General features: G+C 40.4%; 1 protein-coding gene across 1 annotated transcript; it reads left to right on the top strand.

Annotated features, from left to right (window-relative positions):
• The first annotated feature begins 15,791 nt into the window (after positions 1-15,791).
• LOC137266123 (uncharacterized) lies at positions 15,792-21,730 on the top strand. Its single transcript, XM_067801618.1, has 3 exons — positions 15,792-16,718; positions 17,685-17,781; positions 21,693-21,730. The coding sequence occupies exons 1-3, from the start codon at positions 15,792-15,794 to the stop codon at positions 21,728-21,730; spliced, it is 1,062 nt and encodes a 353-aa protein (XP_067657719.1).
• The last annotated feature ends 2,177 nt before the right edge of the window (positions 21,731-23,907 follow it).

The following is a 23,907-nucleotide window of genomic DNA, read 5'->3' as shown; positions in this document are numbered from 1 at the left end:
AAGATATAACAGCAATATATCTTGTTCTAGAGATATTCTTTAAAAGCATGAAGATTGCATTCAGAAATATTCTAAAGTACATGTAATATGTGAAAATAAATCTTGGCTCATTTCTAGAATTCTTATCTGGAGAATTTGACTGGAGTACGTCTCATCTTACAGTTATGAAAATAATGAGTGCAATGATAATGACTAGTGCTTGAACATTTGTAAGAGACGTGCGATGTGTATGCCATGTGTATACATTATCTGAATTACTTCGTGGGTCGCCTTAAGATGATGGTGTGATGAACAACGGGGAGACTTCTGTGGATATACAACTTCTTTACTACTATGTCGCACATATTGATATTAAAGAAGTTGCATATCCATACAACTCTCCTCTGTTGATTGTTGTTGATCTCTTATAAGCGTAATGTGAGACTAGCACAAGTCTCTAAAATAAATATAGTTTCAATGATAATTTCTAAATAATATCAATAAAAAAAACACACTGTCCCTCTAACAGAGTGTCGTCGTACTGTCATCTTATTATCTAGACATGCCGCTTAAGAGGATAAAATTACACTACATCCAAAGAATTAGCAACCGGTACGTATACACCCTTGGAGCAAAGCTAGGGTAATGTTTCTTTGTCAGATTGACCGTGACAATGATAATGTCATGATCAAACGAGTGCTGCCAAAGACCTGAGTTATAAAATGCAAGGTCATGCAAAAACAGTCAGAAAACACGTGCTTCAGGGCACAGACACAATATTTTCATTCCGAATTCCACACGTCTAAGCATTTTCCCCATTAGGTTGTATATGATTTATGCACATGTAATAAGCCACGACATAAGTTAACGTACGTTCTAGGCAACTCAGGGTCAGATATTGGAGCGGGTCATTACATCCATTTTCACAGCAGTGAAACTGTAGACGCCAGTATTGGTGACCCAGATAGGCACGTATTCATTTACGTCAGCTTGCCACACAAGGTCAGGCATTGTGATGCGATCCTGTTGTAAACATTACCCAAAACATGAAATTCCCCTATACTCTATAGGCAAAGATCCCGGGTGAACAGATAGTATCTTAACAGCCGTGCGGCAATCATTCATTGCCTATTGGGCTGTTTTCCTAATCTCAGTTATAGGACTGTGGCTAGCTACGTACGTAGTTAAGCCGACAGTAATGATTTGTCCCGATAGACACTAACTACTTGCCGCTGGCTGTACATTTGAATCACAGTCCATTACGAGTAGGTCAGGTCCAGCAGAAAACGCTAAGATCTGACTGACTTTAGACATTAAGACTGAAGTTATGTCAGCGTCAAAGTAATATTCCGAACATTCTTTACATCGGTGATGGGTGAGTGATAGAGTGGGGAAAATGGTTGTCCAAAACGAGGACAGGAGCGCGGTTATCTTGAATAGAGGTCGTTAGAAAGGAGACTGTGATAATTCTGTAACTGGGCTGATTCCATGAGATGGGAAAATAGGAAAACTATTTGCTGGTTATAACGCTGGCGAGTAATTCTAGCCTGTCGTCGTCGAGGGACGACATAGCTGCATCTGTGAGAACGTATTATCACTGACGTGAAGTTGTATTAACACTTGTGATTGAGGTTATATTTCTCTTCACTGTGATCTATTTTATATCCGCTCCGTGTCACCAGTGACTGCGACTTCCCGTAATCTTGACCCATTCCAGATACCAAGGTTCGTTTAAAAAAAATTAGCACCCTTTTCAATAGACTAACGCTTAGTCGCTGAATATAATATTGATAGTAAGAAATCCAGAACCTGAGGAACTCTACACTTGCTTCATTTAGGGCGTTAGCATTGCTGGGACGGCAAGGGAGAAGGGACACTGATGCGGTTCAGGAACAATGATACAGACTACCTTTTCCGCATAAGACGGTCTACTATCTCCATTTCACATAGTCCTCACTTTTTAGCATGTATTAATGTTGGCCAGAAATGAAACAAAATCTTCAGACCATTATGAATAATACTGAAATGGATAGACTCTGTCTGCAGGGTACTGGTTGTCTTATGTGAAAATCTTTCTGTTTTACATGAGACATGAGTCAATGGAGTGGTCTGATTTGACCAAGGCGTCAAGTAAATACATATGTCTGAACAGTAGTTTCATAGCATTTATCTTTACCTCCGATTCACCCTTTCAATGTTATCACCCTCACAGTACCCTTCATATAAATCCCCAAATTATCCATAATCCAAAATGTCTTCATCAGTATCACTGCCTCTAATATATGATCCGACCCCCATATCCGGTCATCAGATATGAGATCCGCAACTACACTTCACCTTCACCTAAACCGATGATGAAGATGTCACCCATATTAGAGATGCGCAGTTACATTCACTCGTCCGTTCATGACCTTACGCCTCTCATCTTTTTACCAGCATGTCCCAATTAACCATTTCCCAGTCGCTGTTCTGAACTTGACGACACGCCCTTGCTTCGTTGATCTCTGATAAACAGTCTGCTACCCGCCACGTCAACCGTGACTCTGACGTCGTTAAAAAGTCCTTTATCCTTACACGTATGAATATACCTTGTGTTGTTGTGGACCTCCTGTGACAGCTTATCCATGCCTAGTTATCCACCACGATGCATCTTGGACTCGGTCTTCCCTTCATGATTCATCACAAAGTATCTTTAAATTCTTATAATACTCTTTCACCATCCCTTTTAGGTGCCCCCTACCTTCCTATAGCTATCGTACTACGCTGCATCTCTCAATCTAATCCTCACACCTTATTGACCCTTACGCGTACCAGCGAATTGTAGCACCTACCACCATATCCAAATTTACACGCACTACCATGTTCACACTTGCATCTACCATCACATACCCCGGTACATCCAATACTAAATTTTCTCTTGCATCCACCATTCAAATCCACCCTTACATCCACTATCAAACCCACCCTTGCACAGGAAGTCAAATCTACCGTTACGCATGCCACCAAATGCAATCTTACGCTCGCCACCAAATACAATCTTACATTCCACGAAATCCAGTACAACGCCTGTCACCAGTTCCAACCTAAACCACGCAACGAATTCTACCCATAATTACAACAGTCTCCATACCCGCTCTCATACACGCCATAAAGTCCAGCTAACAGCCATAATGTACTCTACCTTATTCACTCAACGCACCCCCTTTTACCCTCACCATCTGCTATGCGGTCAGTGCTATAACCACCAGTGTTGTGTATTCTGCCTGCACTCTGTGATCTCTCTCTGGGAGGTAGATGCTCACTCAGCCGTAGTGCACGAAGTGATGTGATGATGCCGTCGTCGTGTTAGACAACGTAACACACCTTGACCTACCTCTGTCAGTGAGATCGGGTTCAAGTAGATTACGTCAGTAGATTTAATCTTGTAATCATTTCATGTTACGAGAGATTAGTTTTCCTCAACAAGCAAATTTATAGAAGTTCGCTTTAACGAAATATGGCCAGTCAGTAGCCGAAAATGGCTGTCAACGTTATTGAGTATAATGTAGAGAGCACATAATTTTGACAGTTGAATTGTAGGTATAGCTGCCTAGTACGTTATTGGAGCGGTTGTTCAAACCTGAACCAGACAAACCAGTGATTGAGAGTGTGATCAGCGAGGGGAAGGATGACAAACAGTTTTCGACCTTGACCGCCGATCTTTTCTGTTACCTCTTACAACTTGATGAATTCATTTACTTACATTACGAGTTCTATCACAAATCTGAGAGGAAGAGTTGACCTGTTTAATTGCTTAACCCTTCCCACCAAAGTTGGCATTCACCGTATGGAAGTTTCACGCGTCGCTCTTTCGTGTTTACGTTTTGTTATCAAATACTACATTCCCGAGAGGAACTGTTATATGTCTCCATATGTACGCACACTCCTACATCAACAACGTTTAATAACTGACGGTTATATAGGTCAAACTGATATTTTTATAACCTTAGATCTGTCATAATGCATTGGGTGTAGATGAGGAGAACTGTTCATAATTGCAGTAGCGATTGATATCAGTTCGTAAAATTTCTAGTTCATTAAATGTCAGGGATACACGCTGGGTTTTCTGTTTTTTTAAAGGTGAACCAAGACACACATCTCAGGTTGGGCACGGCAGTTAGTGAACGAAGCTTGGCCGACTGATGCAGGGTTCTGTCTAGCCTAACGCTTATAGTCTTTGAATATGTTTAACCAACGGTTACCCTGCGTGGTGACTGGGTTCCGTCCCATTGCGTATTTTAGTACAATAAACAGTCCAGAATTGTTAAGACCAACTCATTCAACTGGATTTATAGATATTAATAACTATTATCAGATCACTTGGCTATGTAATCACTCTTATATTGCAACAGTTGGCGCCTTCCAGATTTTGCAAACATGTCGTGCAGCGTGCTCTGGTAAAGGGAAATCTGGAAGTCATGGAAATCTCAAAACAAAGCTCAGCAGCTAGAAAAGTTTGGCTGTCTTTGATATTATACCAATTAATGTACGTTTGCAAATACACTTAATAAGCGCAAAAAAACACACAACCGGTGTTACCAGTGAGCTATTTTGCGAGTTCTTCAAACAGGGACAGTCTGTGACGCCTTACTAAGTTTTGCCGACATGCTACCTAAACATCTGCATAAAATATAGAACTGCGAATTTATTAAACCTTAAAATTAAGATTAATTTGTAACTGCTATTTCTAACGAAGTAAGAAATTCGAGTCATAGTTGTGTGTTCTTTTCACCTTCGCACGAGAAAATTCGGATAGACTGAATCGTAGCTAGGTCATTATCTGACTTGGTTAATGAGACTCATGTTTCGGTTGGGACCTGAACCTGAGGAAACCTATATTTGCTTTATTTACGGATTTACCATTGCGGGGAGGTCCAGGAAGTAAGGAAAATAATGTGGCTCAATGACTGTGACAAACCATATGATCTGTGGTGCCTTTGTTATGACACAGTAGGGTTGCGAGGGGGGAAGTGTTCAAATAACACACCGAGGAGTGGTTCGTGTAATGTGAACTAGAATTCACATACGTGTAAGAGTGGTAATCCTAAGTGTTAAGATACGCTAAGACCCGTTGTCCAGCTGGCAGTTGTTGACACATCAATGAAGTCTCGCCTCTTTTGCAAGGGTAATTATCTTCAGAAGCAATTATATACAAAAGGAAAGCAGTTATGTTTAAAGGAATAATGAGATTATATACTATTTCAAAATGATGCAAACTGTTTACGAGATGTGAAGAGGGGAGGGGCGTTGATATGCGCTATCTTGACCCGCACATGAACGAGGAGTCAGTGGTGGGTTCGATCATGGTTCCCCGTGGGATTGTGAGTCAGCTCGGGTAGTTTGCAAAATTAGTAAAGCCTGCATCGTTTCTTACCCTACATTTCTGTGTTACATCTGAAACAATGTTGAAAGCGGCGCTAAACCAAACCCACTCACTCATTCACTGTCTCTTACATCCACACTGATTAAATTGAATAAATGATGAAAGCGGCGTTAAACCAAACACACCCCTCTCTCCTTCTCTCTCTCTCACACACACACACACTCTCTCTCCTTCTCTCTCTCTTGTACACTGTACATCTTTCTTGCCCTTTGAAACAGAACATACACACAGTTACTCTCTTTTGACTGAATATATTATATTCCTTTACTCCATACTCAGTATTCACCGGATAGCCCATGAAACTGCGTTACAAAGAATACTACGAGACATTGTCATCCGTAAAAACGTCATTGATTCAGTTCCATCCTGACACTAAATACCAATCAAACACATCCATATCATTGTCTACCGTTGGAAGCATGCAGTGGAGACGTCTTCTGGATCTGTTAGTGATTTCCATCGCCAACTTATGACTTGAAGTCGATACTCTACCAGACATATAAGTCACAGATAGCATAAGGTCACGCTGACACCGCTAAACATCTATCAATTACCGCCGCCATGCTGACAAGGCGCACTCGTTGATGGGTATTTCCTCTTGTCTAATTGATGTGCTGATATATTTATTGCGAACATGCTCGAGCATTGACAAAACCTTTCCATTGTCATTTGTCATAAGATGAGAAATCTGTTTTATGTAGAGTCGACTGAACGATGACGTCTGTATTGCAATATGTGCTATATTTATTTATAACCATCAATAATCACCCGATACATTTGCGTGTGACGTGGCCATATGACCGTGAAGAAGCTGCTCTGTTGTCTAGTTTCTGTTTCTTACTGAGAACATGTAATCCCAAATATAACATGTATTTTGGGGTGGGGTTGTTTTTTTTTTGTTTGTTTGTTTGTTTTCTTTTTGTTCATTGTTGTTTCGTACTGTGTTGTTGTTTTTTTGTTTGTTGTTTGTTTGTTTGTTGTGGGTTTTTTAGGGTGGGATGGGGTGGGGGTGTTTTTTCAAACACTACATTCACTAACGTTCCGGCTGTATGACGCCGGTTTGTAAACAATCGAGCTTGGAACAGACAATCCAGTGATTGACATCATGAGTATCGACCTATGCGTCAGTGAGTCTGACCACCGAGTCGCCTTCACGACAGGCATGTGTTACTGAAGACCGATTTTATCCCGGATCAGCATGGGTTTAACCTTTAGTTAAACCCGTAAAGATCGGGGTGAGAACTGGTTTTCAGTATTCAATGCTAGTCGTAAGTGGCGACTAACGGAAAAGGGTGATCAGGTTTGCTGACTTGGCTGACTCATCGTATCTCATTTACGTAGAACGATGCTCATGCAGTTGATCAGTGGATTATCTGGTCCAGCCTCGGGTATTTACAGACCGCCACCATATTGCAGGAATATTAATGATCGTGGACTAAAAGTAGACTCACTCACTGTTTTGCTTGATTGCGCAGCACCGCACACTATATCCGCTGCATGTTGCTTAAAAACATTCTAGTCTGGACAAGATAAACTAGATATGAGCAACTGTTATGTGAGTAACGGTTGATGACAGGATACGGTGACAGGAAATGCATCCTGCGACCTGTGCAGGTTACCGGTGAACGTTTCTATGCCGGAATTCCCATGGGCTTTTTGTATTGCCACTTTCGTCTAGTACTTTTCGACGTGTGATAGTGTGCTTAGGTGGTGTTGCCCTAATGTATAGCCACACGACGTTGAAACCATACGACGTAGATCGTTGCTCAAGCATTGAAAGTCACAGTTACCTGGTCCAGACACGATTATTGAGATAGCAGTAACTGAACCATTGTTGACGTTGAGTGAAACACTATCGACTGGGCCATTCGGATGTTAGAAGAAGAGGCAACGACAACTAATATCATAGATTGGAACACCTGTATAATTCACACACGCCTCTATTTAAGGGCGCTTTCTCGTACATCGTATGCATGACGAATGTGACATCTGTAAATCCATTGAAGACATTATACATGTTATTATAAGATATTTATATTGCGCACATATCCAGTCAACAAGTACTTGCTCAAGGTGCTGGCATTGGATGTCAATCTTAACCGGACGTCATATTATCAGTTACAACTTCAAGGGATCATAGAACTGTTGCAGCCACTGACTTTGAGTTACTGCTGCTTTCTCATCCTTTCGAGTTACCCATTCATAGCCCATTCACTTGGGCAGTGCGTTGTCCAAGTTTACTGCACGATGCTTAGATAATAGTTAGATAACAATTAGATAATATGAATATATCGTTTATATATAAACCTGTTACAACATGTGTTATTGTAGCCGTGTTAATCTACTGTATCTACCCTCATGTCCGTTGGCAATGTAAGTCAGACATTACGAACTACTCAATCAGTCACAATCGCACTTCACTGCTACCAGGCCTGATGGGCGCCAGGACTACTTGGTTTTATTGTTGTAATTATACCAAGTGACACCGATTAGATGCTATTCTTGTTATGCACTAACTAACCCCGTTTTACAGCTTCGTTGAGATCCTATCACAATCTGTCTCGGGGCAGTGCTATTAGCATCGCATCTCCAAGGCATTGTGTATTGCATAATACGATATGCTTGAGTGGCAAGAAACCAAGAACTTAAACCTGTTGACTTTTGGACTTGTTTGGGCAAGGTACCACAGAGGACAACATGGAACGCTTAATCACATAACATTCATATAACCAACGACCATATGATAAGGTTTCTGACATAACCTGTAATAAGAACGACAGTTTATGTCTTCTGTTCAGTAACATTGCTTTCTCCATGGTTGCATAACAAACGATCTGTACAGCAGGAACTGAACCGTTGCGTTACGTGAACCGATTAAGTCCTTTGCACTCGGTGCGTTGTAAGTGTCTCAAAAGAAGGAGAAATTTGTTAATGGGATTTGTTTCTCAGTGGAAATTCCTCTCCATATTAAAACCCAGCTTATCTCCTTCTGAAATGCCACTCAAAGCCGCTTCTATTTGTGAAATGTCAAGTGCTTTCTGGAATACTTAATGACCCTGAGCTTGCATACCACCAACTACTTGAGGATTGCTTCTCAGTATTGTTGACTGAGCGCAGTTGTCTTGTGTCATGTGTCTCTTACAACTGATGTGCAAACATAACAGAATGGACTGGCAGATGATTGTAGGGCAATATGACTGATCTGCGACCTATCTGAAAACAGTTAACTTAAATGAATCCCTTACATGTTCTTGAAGAATGCAGCTGTATGAGGAGACTTGAGACTCTTCATTTTCTGAAACTGCAGTAATGTATACTAGTAGTTACCAACTATTATAGACTTGCTTGTTATCACCCCCGCCTCATGGCTAGCGGGGATATAAATATAGCATTAGGCTCCGTCCGTCCGCACGTACGAATAGGAATATCTTAAGAACCGTTGACCATATTCTTTTCATATTTGGTACCTTGGCTCATCACAGCATGCGAAAGGCCAGGCTTAAGTAATGACCTTGACCTTCATGTCAAGATCACACGGGGACTTGAACGTTTAGCCCTTCTACCAAGATGTCCCTAGAATCGTTCACTGCCTTCAAGTAAATTTTCAAGGTCATGACGACACTTTGAGGATTGTCATGTTAAGCATGTTAGCATGTCAAGATTGTCAGCAAAGTATCTCATGAACGGTTCACCGGACTTTCTTGTTACACTTTCAAGATTTCTTTTGAATGTTTTTTGCAATGTCTTCATTACTAATTTTTACACGTGTCATATACCGTGACATTCATGTCAAGGTGAGTCTTGAAAATATCTCTGTCTTTGAACAGCTAATATATGAAGAGACGTTGAAAAGTCATGTTTTTATTGACATTTAACTTCACCTTAAATTACAACCTTTACTTTCATTACGTTTTAAGTGTGATTTGATAATTTGCGGCGGGGGATTATGTCACCTTAGTGACTACTGCCTGTGTTGTATTACAGATACTTGGTGACAGGCAAGAACTGTGTGACTGTATCCATGAGCCATGGCTGTACTGAATACTATGCCTCATGGAAGTATAATTCTGTACTTTAAAGAGGCAGATGGGCGGACAGTACGACGACAGTTTGTCAGAGGAACAATGTGTTCTTTTTATTTATATGTTTTTAGAAATTATGATTTCAGCTATTAATTAGTATCTAAGAGACCGATGTGAAGGATAATGTTAAGCACAGGTTAGGTAGAGAAGAGATGGCCTGGAGATATAAAGAATGATGGCTTGACACCAAACCTGTTAGCATTGTCCTTTCTTCCTTTCCAATAATTTGGGAGCGGTGGTGTAGCCTAGTGGTCAAAACGTTCGCTCGTCACGCCGAAGGTCTGGATTCAAGCCCGGTTCTGGTGTCCCCCGCCTTGATATTGTTGTAGTATTGCTAAAAGGCAGTGCAATACCCAACTAACTCAGCCACTCACTCACTCAATCCGATAATGTGGACTGTTGAAAGTGGCCCAACACTAAATTTTAAGAATGTTGAGTGCTCTGGTGAAAAAAGCGTTCGTATGTCTCATCGAGGACTCACTGTTGAATCCTAAAGCGTTGAATGTGTAGCTGTAGCAACCGTTCAATATCATGATAAGACAGGATGCTTCTCCAGAATGACAACATCAAACGCAAAATCCTGGTGGAAATCGAGCCATCGTTCAAGGAGCAAAAACAGCATCTTTAAATAGTCCAAGACTTAGTTCCAGCTTGGCCAGATCCTCGACCTACACCCAAGCTTTGGCACCTCAATCGCGCCTCTATCCTATTCCTTATCTTCTTTCGTCTGTTTACACTTTAATATTTAGTCCAAACCCAATAGAGAAACAGTAGCTTTATTCTGGGTAATTACTGTCAGTGTCAGGGATTCAATAATATGACACCAGGGGCTATCACAGTTGGTCATCAATGTTGAGGAACGCCTATATTTTGTGGTCTTGATACAGGCTGGGGTTGTAAATCTGTCAGAATGTCAGAACGGCTAGGTCTGTGATGCGCTTTCGCTGTAAACACGCATTCATATAGCGGTTGAACAACACCAGTCTTCTCGAACGCAAACCGGGCAAGGAGTTCTAGTGGTGTAAGGATCTGCTTGCCATGCGTAAGACCCGGTTCGAGTCTAAACATTTGTGCCTATCGATGTGCCATTTCGGAAATAATTCGATAAAAACAACGCTAAAGGTTACGCATTTCCGTGTCTCAGACGTTAAATTGTTAATCCAAATACGTCTTAGGCATATTATTGTTCATTTTAAAGATGATCTGGGAAAAAGATTTTCACAACTTAATACGAAGCCCCCAAAATATTAGCAACCAAAGGATCCACTGACAGTCACAAGTGCGCAGAAAGAATGCGGAAGACTTGCAGAGTGAATGCAGTACCAAATAATAGGCTTGGTGTCGTTCCATAAGTAAGACAGGTGCGATGACCGTAGCCTTGTGGTTAACGCGTTCCTTCGTCAAGCCGTAGACCCGTGTTCGATTCTCCATTTGGATAAAATGTGTGAAGGCAATTTCTGATGACTCTGCCGTAATGCTGGGATATTGGTAAAAGCGGCGTAAAAATACTCACTCAGTGAGTAAGAAGAAAGTTTTGGTCATGGGTTTCCATTTGAGGCATATCGGAATAGAAGAGGTCACTAGGGTTAATCGAGATCTACTTCAGTCAGCTAAAAGGCCACGGGGCTAAAAGACGTTTACATAAAATAACATCTTCCGTTAGGGTGATACTGATAGTCAAAAGAAACATAATCGTTACACAAATGCACATGTGATCAAGCTCGGGTTATTAAGTGACGTATTTCGACAATATTTAAAGATGCTCACAGTAACAACTACTCGTCTGTCTATCGTAACTGGAATACTGAGAAACCACCGCGTGTAGCTGGATGGTTGCTGACTGAACTCTGAGTACATTCGCTCATTCAGTCAACTACAGGCACAGATAATATCGGCGTAATGAACCAACCATATTCTGCGTGTGCATTTCCATCATTCACGGCTGTGTAACGCGACCCATCTGTACTGATACTCATTACTCTTAGTATTAATGCATTAATTATTCATGACATCTTGGTCGTGGTTACACACTGCTGATTACTACTCTTCAGGGATTTCTGCGTTCAAAGGGATTGCAAGACAGATTCGGCCCCAGTGCGAACATCTTTATCTTTGAGTACTGATAATCCGACTTATACGTCAAATCACCACCTTCAGCCATGGATGGCTGCAAAAAACTCATTGCACTACTGTAAGGATACACCCTACAGAGCATCATTATCCCGGAATAAGAGGATCCACAGCGTTTGCCGATCGTAAGGAGTTGAATGGATAGGTTGGTCACACTAGGTGATCTGGTGGATTGTGTGTCGTCGTCATACAGTGAACAGTGATACTATACTACTACTACTACTACTACTACTACTACTACTACTACTACTACTACTACTACTACTACTACTACTACTACTACTACTACTACTACTACTACTACCCAAAATGTTTCACGCGAATCCGAAGCAGCATCATAACTTGGAAACGAGTGGACACCACGGTGGTCATAAGTACATAAGATGGCAATCATTTTGTAATATTATTGCAGCTGGATGTTTGTGTCTCCTTAGGGAGCAGTTCCAAAATTGAGGTAACTAGGCCGCAGGTTTTCCACCCTTTAAATCAACAGTTCCTGTCCTTTTATGTTAAATAATTAGCGTTTGCAATCGTTATATTTCTACAATGCACACTGTCACTATGGCCTTATGTTTTTGTAGCCGGATTGTAATGCCGCTAAATTTGCTTTCAGAGAATAGCTGGAAATATACAAACGATTGATTCCACTCTGTATATGCTGTCACAGCTGTGTATGCGTCACGTTTGTGTTATGGTGATAAAAGGCCATTGGACCGATATTTGTCTGAAAAACTAAACTCACGAACTCGTCCACACTGTATGTTGTGTATTCATCGTTCAACAACATCAACCAGATCTCCGTACATTAACATGGGTGTTGTTTTCTTGAATGTCAGCCTTCACAGAACACCTTGTTTGTTTGATAAGTTGTGCACTGAAGCCCGCGTGCCAACGGGTTACTGTCCCCTGTACATGACGAGCTCTGAAGATCACTATATCGCAATATGGAGAATTAAACAAAACCGGCGTATCGCAAACCACCATCATCGGTAAACATGTTTTCAAACTGAAGAATAAATACAAACAGCACATGGCCGTGAACGCAAACCTGACTGGATGAAAACAGGTTACATTTGTAGATGTTTTGCTGAACTGACTCCTGGGGTGGGGTTAGCAAACATGTTTATGTCAGTTTTTTCTTGACATGTGATTTTTAAGGGTTAAAACTGGTCTTTAGCAACCCATAGTTGTCGTAACACGTGAATGACGCGATCGGGTAGTCAGGCTCGCTGGAAGATGCATGTCATCATACCCTAAGATCGATTTGAAGGTCGTCGTTTTGTCGGGTAAACAACAAGTAAACAAATATACTTTTCATTGAGTAGACAGAAACTGCATTCATTCATTCGTTCATTCATTCATTTGTTGTAATCACTTTGTGTTTACGCAAAAATAGTATTCTTTTTGTAGTTTTTGGAACAAATTGTATAACTGAACGTTCTGGCTGGTCGGTTACCAAGCACATACTCACCATTCTGGATAATTAGCATCACAGTGATACTCCATCCATTGGTCTGGTTCCTGCTATCTCTACAAGACAAGCTGGTGTCTCTCACTGGTTGGGTGGCGCAGTAATACACGATAACAACAGCATCATCTGACCTGAAGTCACTATGCACGTAAATGGCCTAGTTAAGGAATCTGGTGTGCAAATACCAGTCCACAACAAACAGTTTCACGCCTCCTTTAATGTGAGGCTGTTTGTTTGGTGATATTTTAACCTTCAGTGTTTGTCATGACGTGCTTGTCAACTTAACGTCGTGTATGTAAACAAGGATGGCGATAAATAGTGTGTGTGCAGTTGTGTGTTTCATAGCTAAATCGTTATGTTATTTCACATCTAATGAATTGAATGGGCACATCATCTTTTATACAGAGTTGCGTCCCTTTGGCAAGCCACACATACATGCATTCTGGGTTCGACTCCTGGTTCGCGCTGCAATAGTGGAAGCGTCTTAATTAGATCTGAGTAACTTTCCATGCTATTAATGTACGTCGTTCCACGCTATGATATGACACTCACTCACTCACTCACTCGATCATTCACACACGCAAATATGTATGCTCATATTCAAGAATTATCTGTCTATCAGGCCCCAAGCCTCGAAGCATTCCGGTCTTTACTTTAATGCAGGTGTATTCCAAACATGCTCACAATATTCCCCTGTGGCCAGGAACAACATTAGAGAGCTCCAAGTAAAGCTTCTTTCAAAGCTCCCCTGCCGTTCCTTGTTCCTTTAATGGTCAGTTGACAGCAGGCACCTTAAGTATGATTGACAGTAGACGAAACATTATCAGATGTATTGACTCCTCGGTGATGTGTTTCTAAACGAACGAAAATATCTCCGTAAACACTGGACACGGACAAAACCGTAGTGTTTCTATGCTCAACTCCACGCGCTGTTTCTTATGTTGTTTGATAATAGAATATACATCCAGGCATGTTTTAATGTTTTCAACCAAATCACTGTATTTAAACGATGTATTTGCTCGATTGTGTCAAAGTAACCTTAGAACCTTCAGTGGTGCTTTCCTATAAAACTTAATAAAATAAATATTGAACCCAATAAACATATTTCCACTTGCAGAAAACTTCGATTATAACAAACTTAAAGGGACATCCAATTTACACAAAAAGAAAATAGCTTTATTCACTTTATTTAACTGAAATATAGGCAGCGAGTTTAGTGTGAGTGTCGTAAAATGTTAAAAATATAATTAAAAAATTATTAACAATATAACCACTGTCCTCTTCAAACGCTCATTGTTTGCAGAACAACGCATCGTCCATCTCATGCATATTCGTGGCAGGTTGATGTTATGACAGTAACCCTCACAGAGACAATGCGTGCACAGTAGCAGAGGTAGGCTGTGGGCGAACTGTCTGTCTGTGTCGCCTGGTCGTATTCCGTACGACAATGGCCTGTCAGTTTAACAGCTGTAGGAGACGGTCGTCTGTGCAGGTTGAGGTCTTGGGTGTAAACGTTGACAAGACATGGTGATTTCCCTGAAATGTTACTCTCATGCCCCTTCAATAACCTTTGTTAGGGAATTTGACAAGGACTCTGCCATATTGATCTTGTAGCACCACATCTTGAAGTCAGGGATTCGCGTACTGCCCTAAGCTGGTATTGACTTACATAATTGTTTTTAATGATACACGTAAACAGGTAAATCACACTGAGAGTAAATGTGGTTCTTCTTCTGTTTCAGTGAATTCGACCCATTCAGCATTACACTTGGCTGAAAGAATGTCTACGGCACAAATGTGACTTCCATTGATATGCATTTGGAAGATGAGAGCTACAATATTTTCAAACACTCATGCGTGTTCAGAATGTAATTGATACCGACTGAAACGCGTACAAAGTCCAAAGGTGAAGGTCATGTCAACGTGACCTAGAGAAGTGTAGGTCAGCATTGACGTCAGACGGTGACTGAGAAATACATTGAGAACAAGTAAACCTTTCCTTTCTTTGAACGTATACACTGCGGCATTAAGAGGCTCTGAAAGCAAACAAAGACGCGGGAACTGATTGAGCTATTTCAAACAAAAGAAAAAGAGAAGGTTAAGATGTAAGTTTGTTAAAATCACATCATGTAATCTGTTTCAGGTAAGGAGCTTTTATTAACGACTGTTTCAAACCATTTATGCAGCATCATGAATCGCAAGACATTACGAGTAGGCTCCTTGGTGCCAATTGGGAAATGTTGAAAAGGGGTTGGATGGGGGAGGGGGATGGGGGATGATGATGAATGAAGGTGGAATTATCCTTGTTTTGCTCGGCTTCTTTTCTTATGATGTCTTCTCTAAATTCTTCTTTGCCTCTTAGGCGCCCCAGAATCCTGACAAAGGGTTCGAATCTCAGATTCTATCATTTTACGTCTCTTGAATTTGACTGAGTATGATGTATCAAGCGATACACATCGAGCAAGGGACTCAACTCGTTTAAGTCAAAGTTAAATTTCAAAATGATAGATGATACATTAATTTATACATTTCACTGTAGCTTATGTTTTCACAATATGTGTCTTTATTTTAGATTTGAATTTCATCGTAAAGTGACTTAATTTATCAACGAAGTATTTTATCTTTATCACTACCACTTTTAATTAACTTTGACGTTTATATGTTAAAATTTACTTGGATATATTACGTGTTCTTATATTACAGAAATATGCTTCCGAAGACCCTTCAGTGTTCTCAGTTTAAGACGCCATACAGAGCGCCCACATCTACGTCGATATCGCCACCGGCAACATGGTCTCTTTGTCCCGACCACATTCAAGCTACGACCCCAAGCTTCACAATAACGTGTTCGCAGATGTCAACTCCCGGTATCACCGTCGACGACCTGCGGGCTATCACAAGAAAATCGTCGGGAAAACGTGGCAGCAAGGCAGGTTTTAACACAAAGCCTGATAATGCTCATCTGATAAAGAAACAAACGATCCCCAAACCTATTGCTCATCGACAAAGCATGAAGCAGAGAAAAGGAAAGACGTCTAGGGTGACTTCAACTCCTGATGGAGGAGAAATTGGGAGTGTTGCCCAAACGGTTCTGTCAGGGAAAACCGATACGCATTCAGGAGTCGATGTAGCAATAAATTGCATGGATAATATAAGCCAAAAGGCTCATTCTTGTCATGATGCAGGGGAACGGTTTTCCAACAGCTCCGCAGCTGTCGAGAATATAGGAAAAAATAACAAGCCAGGATACAGAGAGAAATTACACAGTGTCAGGAACTCTTTACCACAAGTTGATATGAAGAAAAGAAAACAGGCGCCTGTGCATTCCATAGACGTCACAGTTAAGAGACAAAAACATGTTGCCAAGGACACCAGAACCAGTACTGTCTTTGACAGGTATTTCAAGACGTACAGTCATTCTACAAAATCAGGACATTCACCAAAGAAAATTGATTCAGAGACGTCACACAGGGAAATGGATCAAATTGTTTTTGTAAATCAAGATGACTACGTCTATCGAGATGCAGACTGGCCTCCAGGGAGGATGAGAGATGCGTATGACTTCATCCCTTCATCACCAGAGAAGGAGGCTGCTCAGACAAGCAGGGTCAGAGAGAACAGGAGAAAGGAACAGGTAACAGATTAAAAATGTGAACTAAAGACACAAAATGAAATTTGAAATCTGATTTGTTTCTTTAAGTGAGTTGGGTCCTTCATCACAGTACTTGATTATACTACCGCTGAATGTTGGAAAAGATTCTGACATGACATTCTTGAAAAGTTGTGCATATTTATTGAGGGATATGATATAAGATATGTCCTGTGAAATAGCTAGATTAGGGATTTTTTTCCCAAAAAATAATCATGTAAAATGTATGTATATTTATTACAAATGTTGAAACAAATACATTTTGAGATCGTATGCAGAGTTTCGTAATACATGTTAACATGTTTTCTGAATATCTTTATCAAGTTCTATCTTCCGATCGATGACATGCAAGACAGCATCGTCCGACAAGTGCTCTTCTTCAATGTGAGGTCAATGGTGACGTATGTATGCAACGGATTCATGAAAGTCCTCAGAAATGAAACATTGCTTGTTTTTCACAAGTTGATACTAAGGACCCATTTGGCCGTGTGATTTCAAGGCTTCTTCGTCATGATGCTCTGCAATTACAGAAATTCGTGTCACCTAATTCCGACATTCGGGGTGTTTTGACGTAGCGAATCCTTGCAATTTCAAGAACTGGTCTTCAGCAGACCATGCTTGTCATAGGAGGTGACGAAAGGGATCGGGTGGTCGGGGCCGCTGACTTGGTTGACACATTGTATCCCAGTTGCGTAGAAAGATGCCCATTCTTTTGATCACAGGATTATCTGGTCCAGATTCGATTAGTTACAGACCGCTGCCATATAGTTGGAATATTTATGAGCACGGCTTTAAACAGCGAACAAAAACAAATCTGACTTTTCGACTGCAGCTTGTTCATTCCTGATTCAACACAACAGCGACATTGTTCCTGCGATTTGAAACCATTTGAACTCACCCACTGTCCCACGTGAAGCTAAGGTCATGCTTTTACACGCTACTCTGTTGTAGGTGCGACTTGAAGTGCTAGAGACTATCTACAAGATCGAAACGGAACTGGCTGTACTCCGGCACAGGAGGAAACAAATCAAGGAGAAGCTGACAAGAGGTCTGAGTAAACTTCAGAATGTTCGTCGTGATTATTTGATATGACGTATCATACCCACGTTTTACAATAATCTATTTATGAAAAATGTTATCTAATCAAATGTACTTTCGATGGTATATTTCCTTCTTTTTAAATTGTTACTTTATACTCCATGTTCTCTCTGTACAGTATGTTTTTTGTATATCTATGTGTAATCAATTCAGACTAAACCAAATAGCAATAACCGAAGATGCAAATTAGCTTCATTAAAGAGAAAGATACGCTAGCCTGATTCTCAAATAACCAAATTAATTCAACTTACCAAGCAACGTCCCAGTATATCGCCCATCTATTTTAGTGGAACGTTTACGTTTGACAAAGAGCCACTCCCAGACGAACAGGAAGTTAGTATATAACAGAGTAAATACACACATCGTCTTTATCTGGAATACAGTGAGTGTTTTTTTCTAATGTATGCGTAAAACTTTAAACATATCACCAACAAATCGATCCCAATCTTGGCCATACCAAATATAAACTGGAAGTGAAGGTACACATTTCAGCTGGTCGCTGGGATAGATCAACCGTGAATTGCGTCTCGTGGAGTAACATCATTAAACAGAGATGAACCATTATTGATTGCGTGATATAACTACAGGGGTCCCTCATGCTTAATTAAGGCATCCCAGAATATGTTCTTCCCTGGGAGTCTTGTCAGAGGGCCTTCGACCCAGCTGCTTTGCCACTCTTCCCTTACATTCATTACTTAAAGTGCATTGTGACGTAACATAAGGCATGGTTGTGTTGATTGAAAAAAAAACACTTTGGCTACATTTATTGATTCGTGGAAGGATAATGGGGTTTTATTGGTGAAAGCGTAATGAGATAATGAATATCATATACTCATGGAAACAAATAAGGGAACATGTGAAAGTACAAGTGTTCCTTTCCAGAATTTCATCCACATTGCAATACATACCTTGTGACGAAACAGTACAGAGTAAAACTTTTACTTTATGAATCGAATTTCAAAAGAATGTTAAGATCGAGTGAATAAGTTCAGTTTTACGCCGCTTTTAGCAACATCTCAGCAATATCAGGGCGGGGAACACCAGAAATGGGCTTCATACATTTTAGCCATTTTCGGAATCGAAATATCGAGTGAACGCTTTTAACCGCTATCCCACCGCCCGAAAAAGCTAAAGAATAGGTAGTTATATTCTTTATTGTGCATGATCCCATTACTTCATTCACTATAGTCATTTGATGAAAGATGGGTTTATTTGTTGTATAAATCCATGTTTTGACCACATCCTGGCATGAATTGTCCCCCGTGCCATTAACCACTGGTTTGTCAGACTCAGATAGTGACAGGTCCAGTCGTGCTGGAATGGCGGGGATTGACCGTAAAAACATTTCATCACTAACTACTGGTTGATCGAAGGTCGTAATTGGGGCGAATAAAGAATGCTAACTCACGTTTAGTAGATCCTGACATATCATATACCTAACATCAAGGTCCCTATATATGAGGTAAGTTAACGAATTACATGATGGCTCTTAAAGCACTGCATGTTGGCATACCGCTGATCATTAATCTAAGGGGCAGTGGGGGTAGTCTGGCGGATTTTGCTCCTCAGACCAAGGGCCCGGGTTCGATTCCCCTCATGGGTATAATGTTGCAAGCACATTTCATGGTGTCCTCGCCGGGATACAGCTGGTATGTTGCTAAAAGCGGCGTAAAATCATACTCACGCCAAAGACTGCCTCACTCACCCATTCAGTAATCCGATCAGCCCTTGAACCGCTCATATACGGACAAACTGTAATTATTTGGACGACATATGGACATACTACTTGTTTGCAGTCAATTTTCTTTACTCTGGATCCTTTTCAACAGCTATTTGATATAGATTCCCGGCATGAGGATTGAAATATGACCATGATTATACAAAATAAGCACATGCTGTGACGTCTTGTCTTGATTCAAGAGGCCACGGTCGTATTCATTTATATAAACTTGCTTAAATATAGCCTGGCGTAGTTTTATGTGACATTTTCAGTTAGCGTTTCTATAATGTCAATACGGCGGCCTTGATGTCTTTCGTCAGTGTGATTATTCAGATGTCTAACATCTGCATTAACTATATAGAGGTAAAAATGCCGGTTTGACGGCGGGATTTTTAAATTTTGTCAGTACGACGAATGTTGTTTAAGAACAATGGAAGTTGTTCCTCTACATGACGGCCTTGAAGGCTGACGTCAGTGTGACGGCGCGAACGTCATGCATCAGTATGCAGACACTGTTGACATAACCTGTAAAGTCTGCAGTCTGCAGCCTTACGGTATAATGTAATATGTTTAACGATCATATTACAGCTATTCAGTCATACATTGCCTCGTCGGTGCTGATCTACCATCAGTACTTCGATACTATGACGTATCACTTCTGTATGCCAGTGGTCTACGTTCGTCTATGCACTTACATGTCGTAGCTGATATAGTTTAACATATACTTCCGACTTTCGTGAAGTTACCATCGCTTTTGTGAAAAAGGACTCTGGTGTCTAAATTACTTCCAAATTCACTTTGACGGCGTCTATCGTAAACGTCATCATGACGAATTATCGAAACATAGTATGTCAGGCTCTAGTTTGAAGTCATCTTTTTCATTGATCCTAAAAGTCGCGACAAAAGTAATCTTCTGCCTTAATATGCCAAATCGAACTTCTTTTTTTCAACTTTTCAAATGATATACTGTAAAGCTGATGTCAAAACTTCAAAGAGAAACAAGAGAGTGTGCTTACCTGCAGAAAACCGTCTGATGTCTCAAAGTAATCCTTGGAGAGAAGATGCAGAAAAAAATAAAAACAGGAAAAGGATCAAAATCGATATCCCCAATACTGTGCTATTTCCTTTGATGGTGTCTCTCTACAAGCACATGAGCAGATTTGGAGCATAATTCGACTGCTCCGCACCAAGTTTTGCAGAGATGTTTTCGACAGTATTTTTTAAAAAGACAATGGAAAACTGCTTTGTATTTGAGCTGAAATTACTTATTATTTACTTATATTTATGCAGCTTCACTAGGCATGTTCCTTATATGGAACTTTATATTGAGTACAATTGAGAACATATAGGTCACCTGACAAAGTACCATTATCAAATAACTTGTACACCTAACGTTTTTCAGAATGTAACATTCTGATTTGCTCAATGATAGTTTGAGCATTTTCGTTGGTATATGTCAGATAAGACAAAAGCTCGATGTTTGACCCGTCACCGTTAAACATGTTCAACGTTTCCAGGGAGGTTCTTATCATTTGGTTGATAAACTTGAGAAATTATACAATATTATGTTAAAGATATTTACGAGGACTCAGAGTTTGCTTGTTACCACCAACCTACCAATCCAACCGTCTTTTGAATTATGACATGATGTCCGATCAACTGTTCAGAAGTACGATAGCCAACAACATAAATGTGTACTGATAATTGATTACTATCATTATGTGTAGTGTAATGACACATCGTTGTTGACTATAGTCATGTTTACCGTCGATATTATAAACATCGGGTAAGAGTGCATTTACAGCGCATTTAGTTTCACGCCATTTGGTCCTGTGAAGATCCGGGATAGAATTGGTCTTCATCACCCATGCTTGTCGTAAGAGACGAGTAATATGAACGGGCTATCACACTGGTTGACACACGCCATCGTATCCCATTTGCTTAGGTAGATGCTCATGCTGTTGATCACTGGAATATCTGTTGAAGACACGCTTATTTACATACTAGCTGGAGTACTGCTGTGTGCGGCGTTTGACAACAGAGAAACTAACCACGTCATTTGATTCGGTATCTTTATGTTTTAATATCACGTATATAAAATATGAACTTTTGTTGAAGTTTTATTTGGTGTTTATTTTCAGAAGACAGGACGAACACTCTCCCACGAATACAGTCATAATCAAAGAGCACAGGTAAATTTAACGTTTAATCGTTTACTGATGCATTATTTTGTGTTTACCCTGGGACAGTGGGATTTGTCAAAATCGGCATATGCAAATCCGGATCCGTGTCAATAGCGGAACAAACTTACGTTTCCGAATTAACTACATTCATAAATTATATAGACATTGTTTCAGTCCGGATTAATGACTAGAATTGAAAAGTAGTGACTATTTGATCGTACTATTTACGCGACCCAAGTTGGCTAACGTTTCTCACATGTTATCAGATATTTCAAACTAACATGGTGCCAGTTCGTGTTACTGTGTTGGAAACTACCTTATCTTCGCTGCGTAATCCTAGCTGTTGTTTTAGAATCTGCCATATTGACTATTTTTTGTGATTGAGTTCAAGGACCACATTATCATATACACATACAGAGTCCGCTAGCTGCAGTTACCAGAGAAACACTCAGGTTTTTAATGTGCCTTAATTCGTATATCTACTAGGTTCAACAGTCGTTAGTAGGCTGTTCTTCAGTCTACTGTATTATAACCTTGACCAGACGGTGGAAGACAGAACAGGTCACCCCCCTCGTCTTGTGAAGTTCTGTTGATACCACTTTAAAAGCAATGATTCGTGAATTATATATTCTGTTTGTTTCTTCTCATCTAACAAACATACAACTGTGAAAGCCCTTAGCACTGATATTTGCTTTTAACTGGAACTGTGTGTAGACGTGAGTGATTGATGTTAGTTTTGCGCCGCACTCACCAATATTCCAGCTACATGGCGGTGGTTAGTAAATAATCACATCTAGACCAGACAATCCAGTGATCAACTGCATGAGCACGATGACATGTCAACCATGCCAGTGAACCTGGCCAGTCGAAGCCGTTAGTCGCCTCTTTCAACAAGCATAGGTTGCTGGAGATCATTTCTAGCCCGGAAGAACATTGCTAATACAAGTTTACCCGTAAGATTACACTGTTTCTTAAGTGTCTTCTGTGAATGTATCGTTTTCAGATTTTGTAAATTTCCTGTTTAGGATGAGTAAACAGTCTAATCTTACCTCGGTATCAATATCGAGAAAAGATCTCATTTTCCGGTAAGATCAGTGACGTAAGTAGTTGAAAATGATGTCAAGCATTGTTCATGACGCATGCAAGATTGCAATCAAGTTCCTACAATTTCCAGACAAATCCAGTGACCCTGTTCAGTATCGTGAAACTAACCTTTCGATCTGGTTCTCCTTTGTGTTAAGTCTGTACTACAGATACTTATATCCCTATATTATTTCAACAAAGGGATGATGGCAACATCGATCTTCATGACTCACGTTGCAAATTAGAGCATGTTTAAAAAATAGGAAGCTTTGCTAGATCTTTGTCAAATCTGTAAACAGTTATGGATTTATAATCAAGAATTAAATTTGTATCGGTTTTGGTAAATGTGAAGTGAAGTATTTTTATGACGATCGGGCACCATCCTGTGTGACAGCACATGCAAAACACATGCTTTTGATATTGTTTGAATTGTAAGATGTTCCTTGGCGTCACGTACATTATAAATGTTCGTTCTTTACAATCTGTGCACTAATCCGAATGGAGTTATCGATAAGATAAAGCCTTTTCTAAATTTACTTTCCAGGGTATGAAACTGGAAAACGATTCAGCCAGACCACGGGACTGGTTAGATGTATAACTTGTCTTTCCTTACGTGCCTAGAAAATATCTTGATATCTTTACATGTCTACATTTTTGACCTGACCGTCGGGCAGGTGAATTTGAATATCTGGCAGCCCTTGTTGAGCCGTTCCGGGCAAGCGGGCAGGCAGGTATTTTGAACGATGACTATACTGAATCAACAATTGATGCATCGTTATCTAACAGCGTTTACCACAGTCTCAAGAAAGCCCTCTAAATGCAGAGTCGATCGTACAATTCCGACTGTGCCATGAATATACTTATATGAATACTAACAACCAGTGCTAGTATCAGGTATTTGCATTTTGCAAAGGCAAATCGACTGTTCACCAGGATGAAAAGGAGCATATGCTATGAGTCAAATCCAAGAACTGTGTCCCGATCCAACAAATGTTCGCGCTACGAAATTCGTTTTCCTATTGATAAACTACAGAGTTACGACATGTCGTAATGTTACGAACGCTTTGTGGATCGGGTCCCAGCATCGAAA

The sequence above is a fragment of the Haliotis asinina genome, chromosome 15 (genome assembly GCF_037392515.1).
Source record: "Haliotis asinina isolate JCU_RB_2024 chromosome 15, JCU_Hal_asi_v2, whole genome shotgun sequence".
Lineage (NCBI taxonomy): Eukaryota > Metazoa > Mollusca > Gastropoda > Lepetellida > Haliotidae > Haliotis > Haliotis asinina.
This window is presented reverse-complemented; position numbering and strand designations above follow the sequence as displayed.

What these genes read in the sequence shown, in the direction of transcription:
- LOC137266123 (XM_067801618.1), top strand. Translation starts at nt 15,792, where the DNA reads ATGCTTCCGAAGACCCTTCAGTGTTCTCAGTTTAAGACGCCATACAGA. An exon ending in AGAACAGGAGAAAGGAACAG is followed by an intron (nt 16,719 to 17,684) that starts GTAACAGATTAA and finishes ACTCTGTTGTAG; the next exon opens with GTGCGACTTGAAGTGCTAGA. An exon ending in CAAGGAGAAGCTGACAAGAG is followed by an intron (nt 17,782 to 21,692) that starts GTCTGAGTAAAC and finishes GTTTATTTTCAG; the next exon opens with AAGACAGGACGAACACTCTC.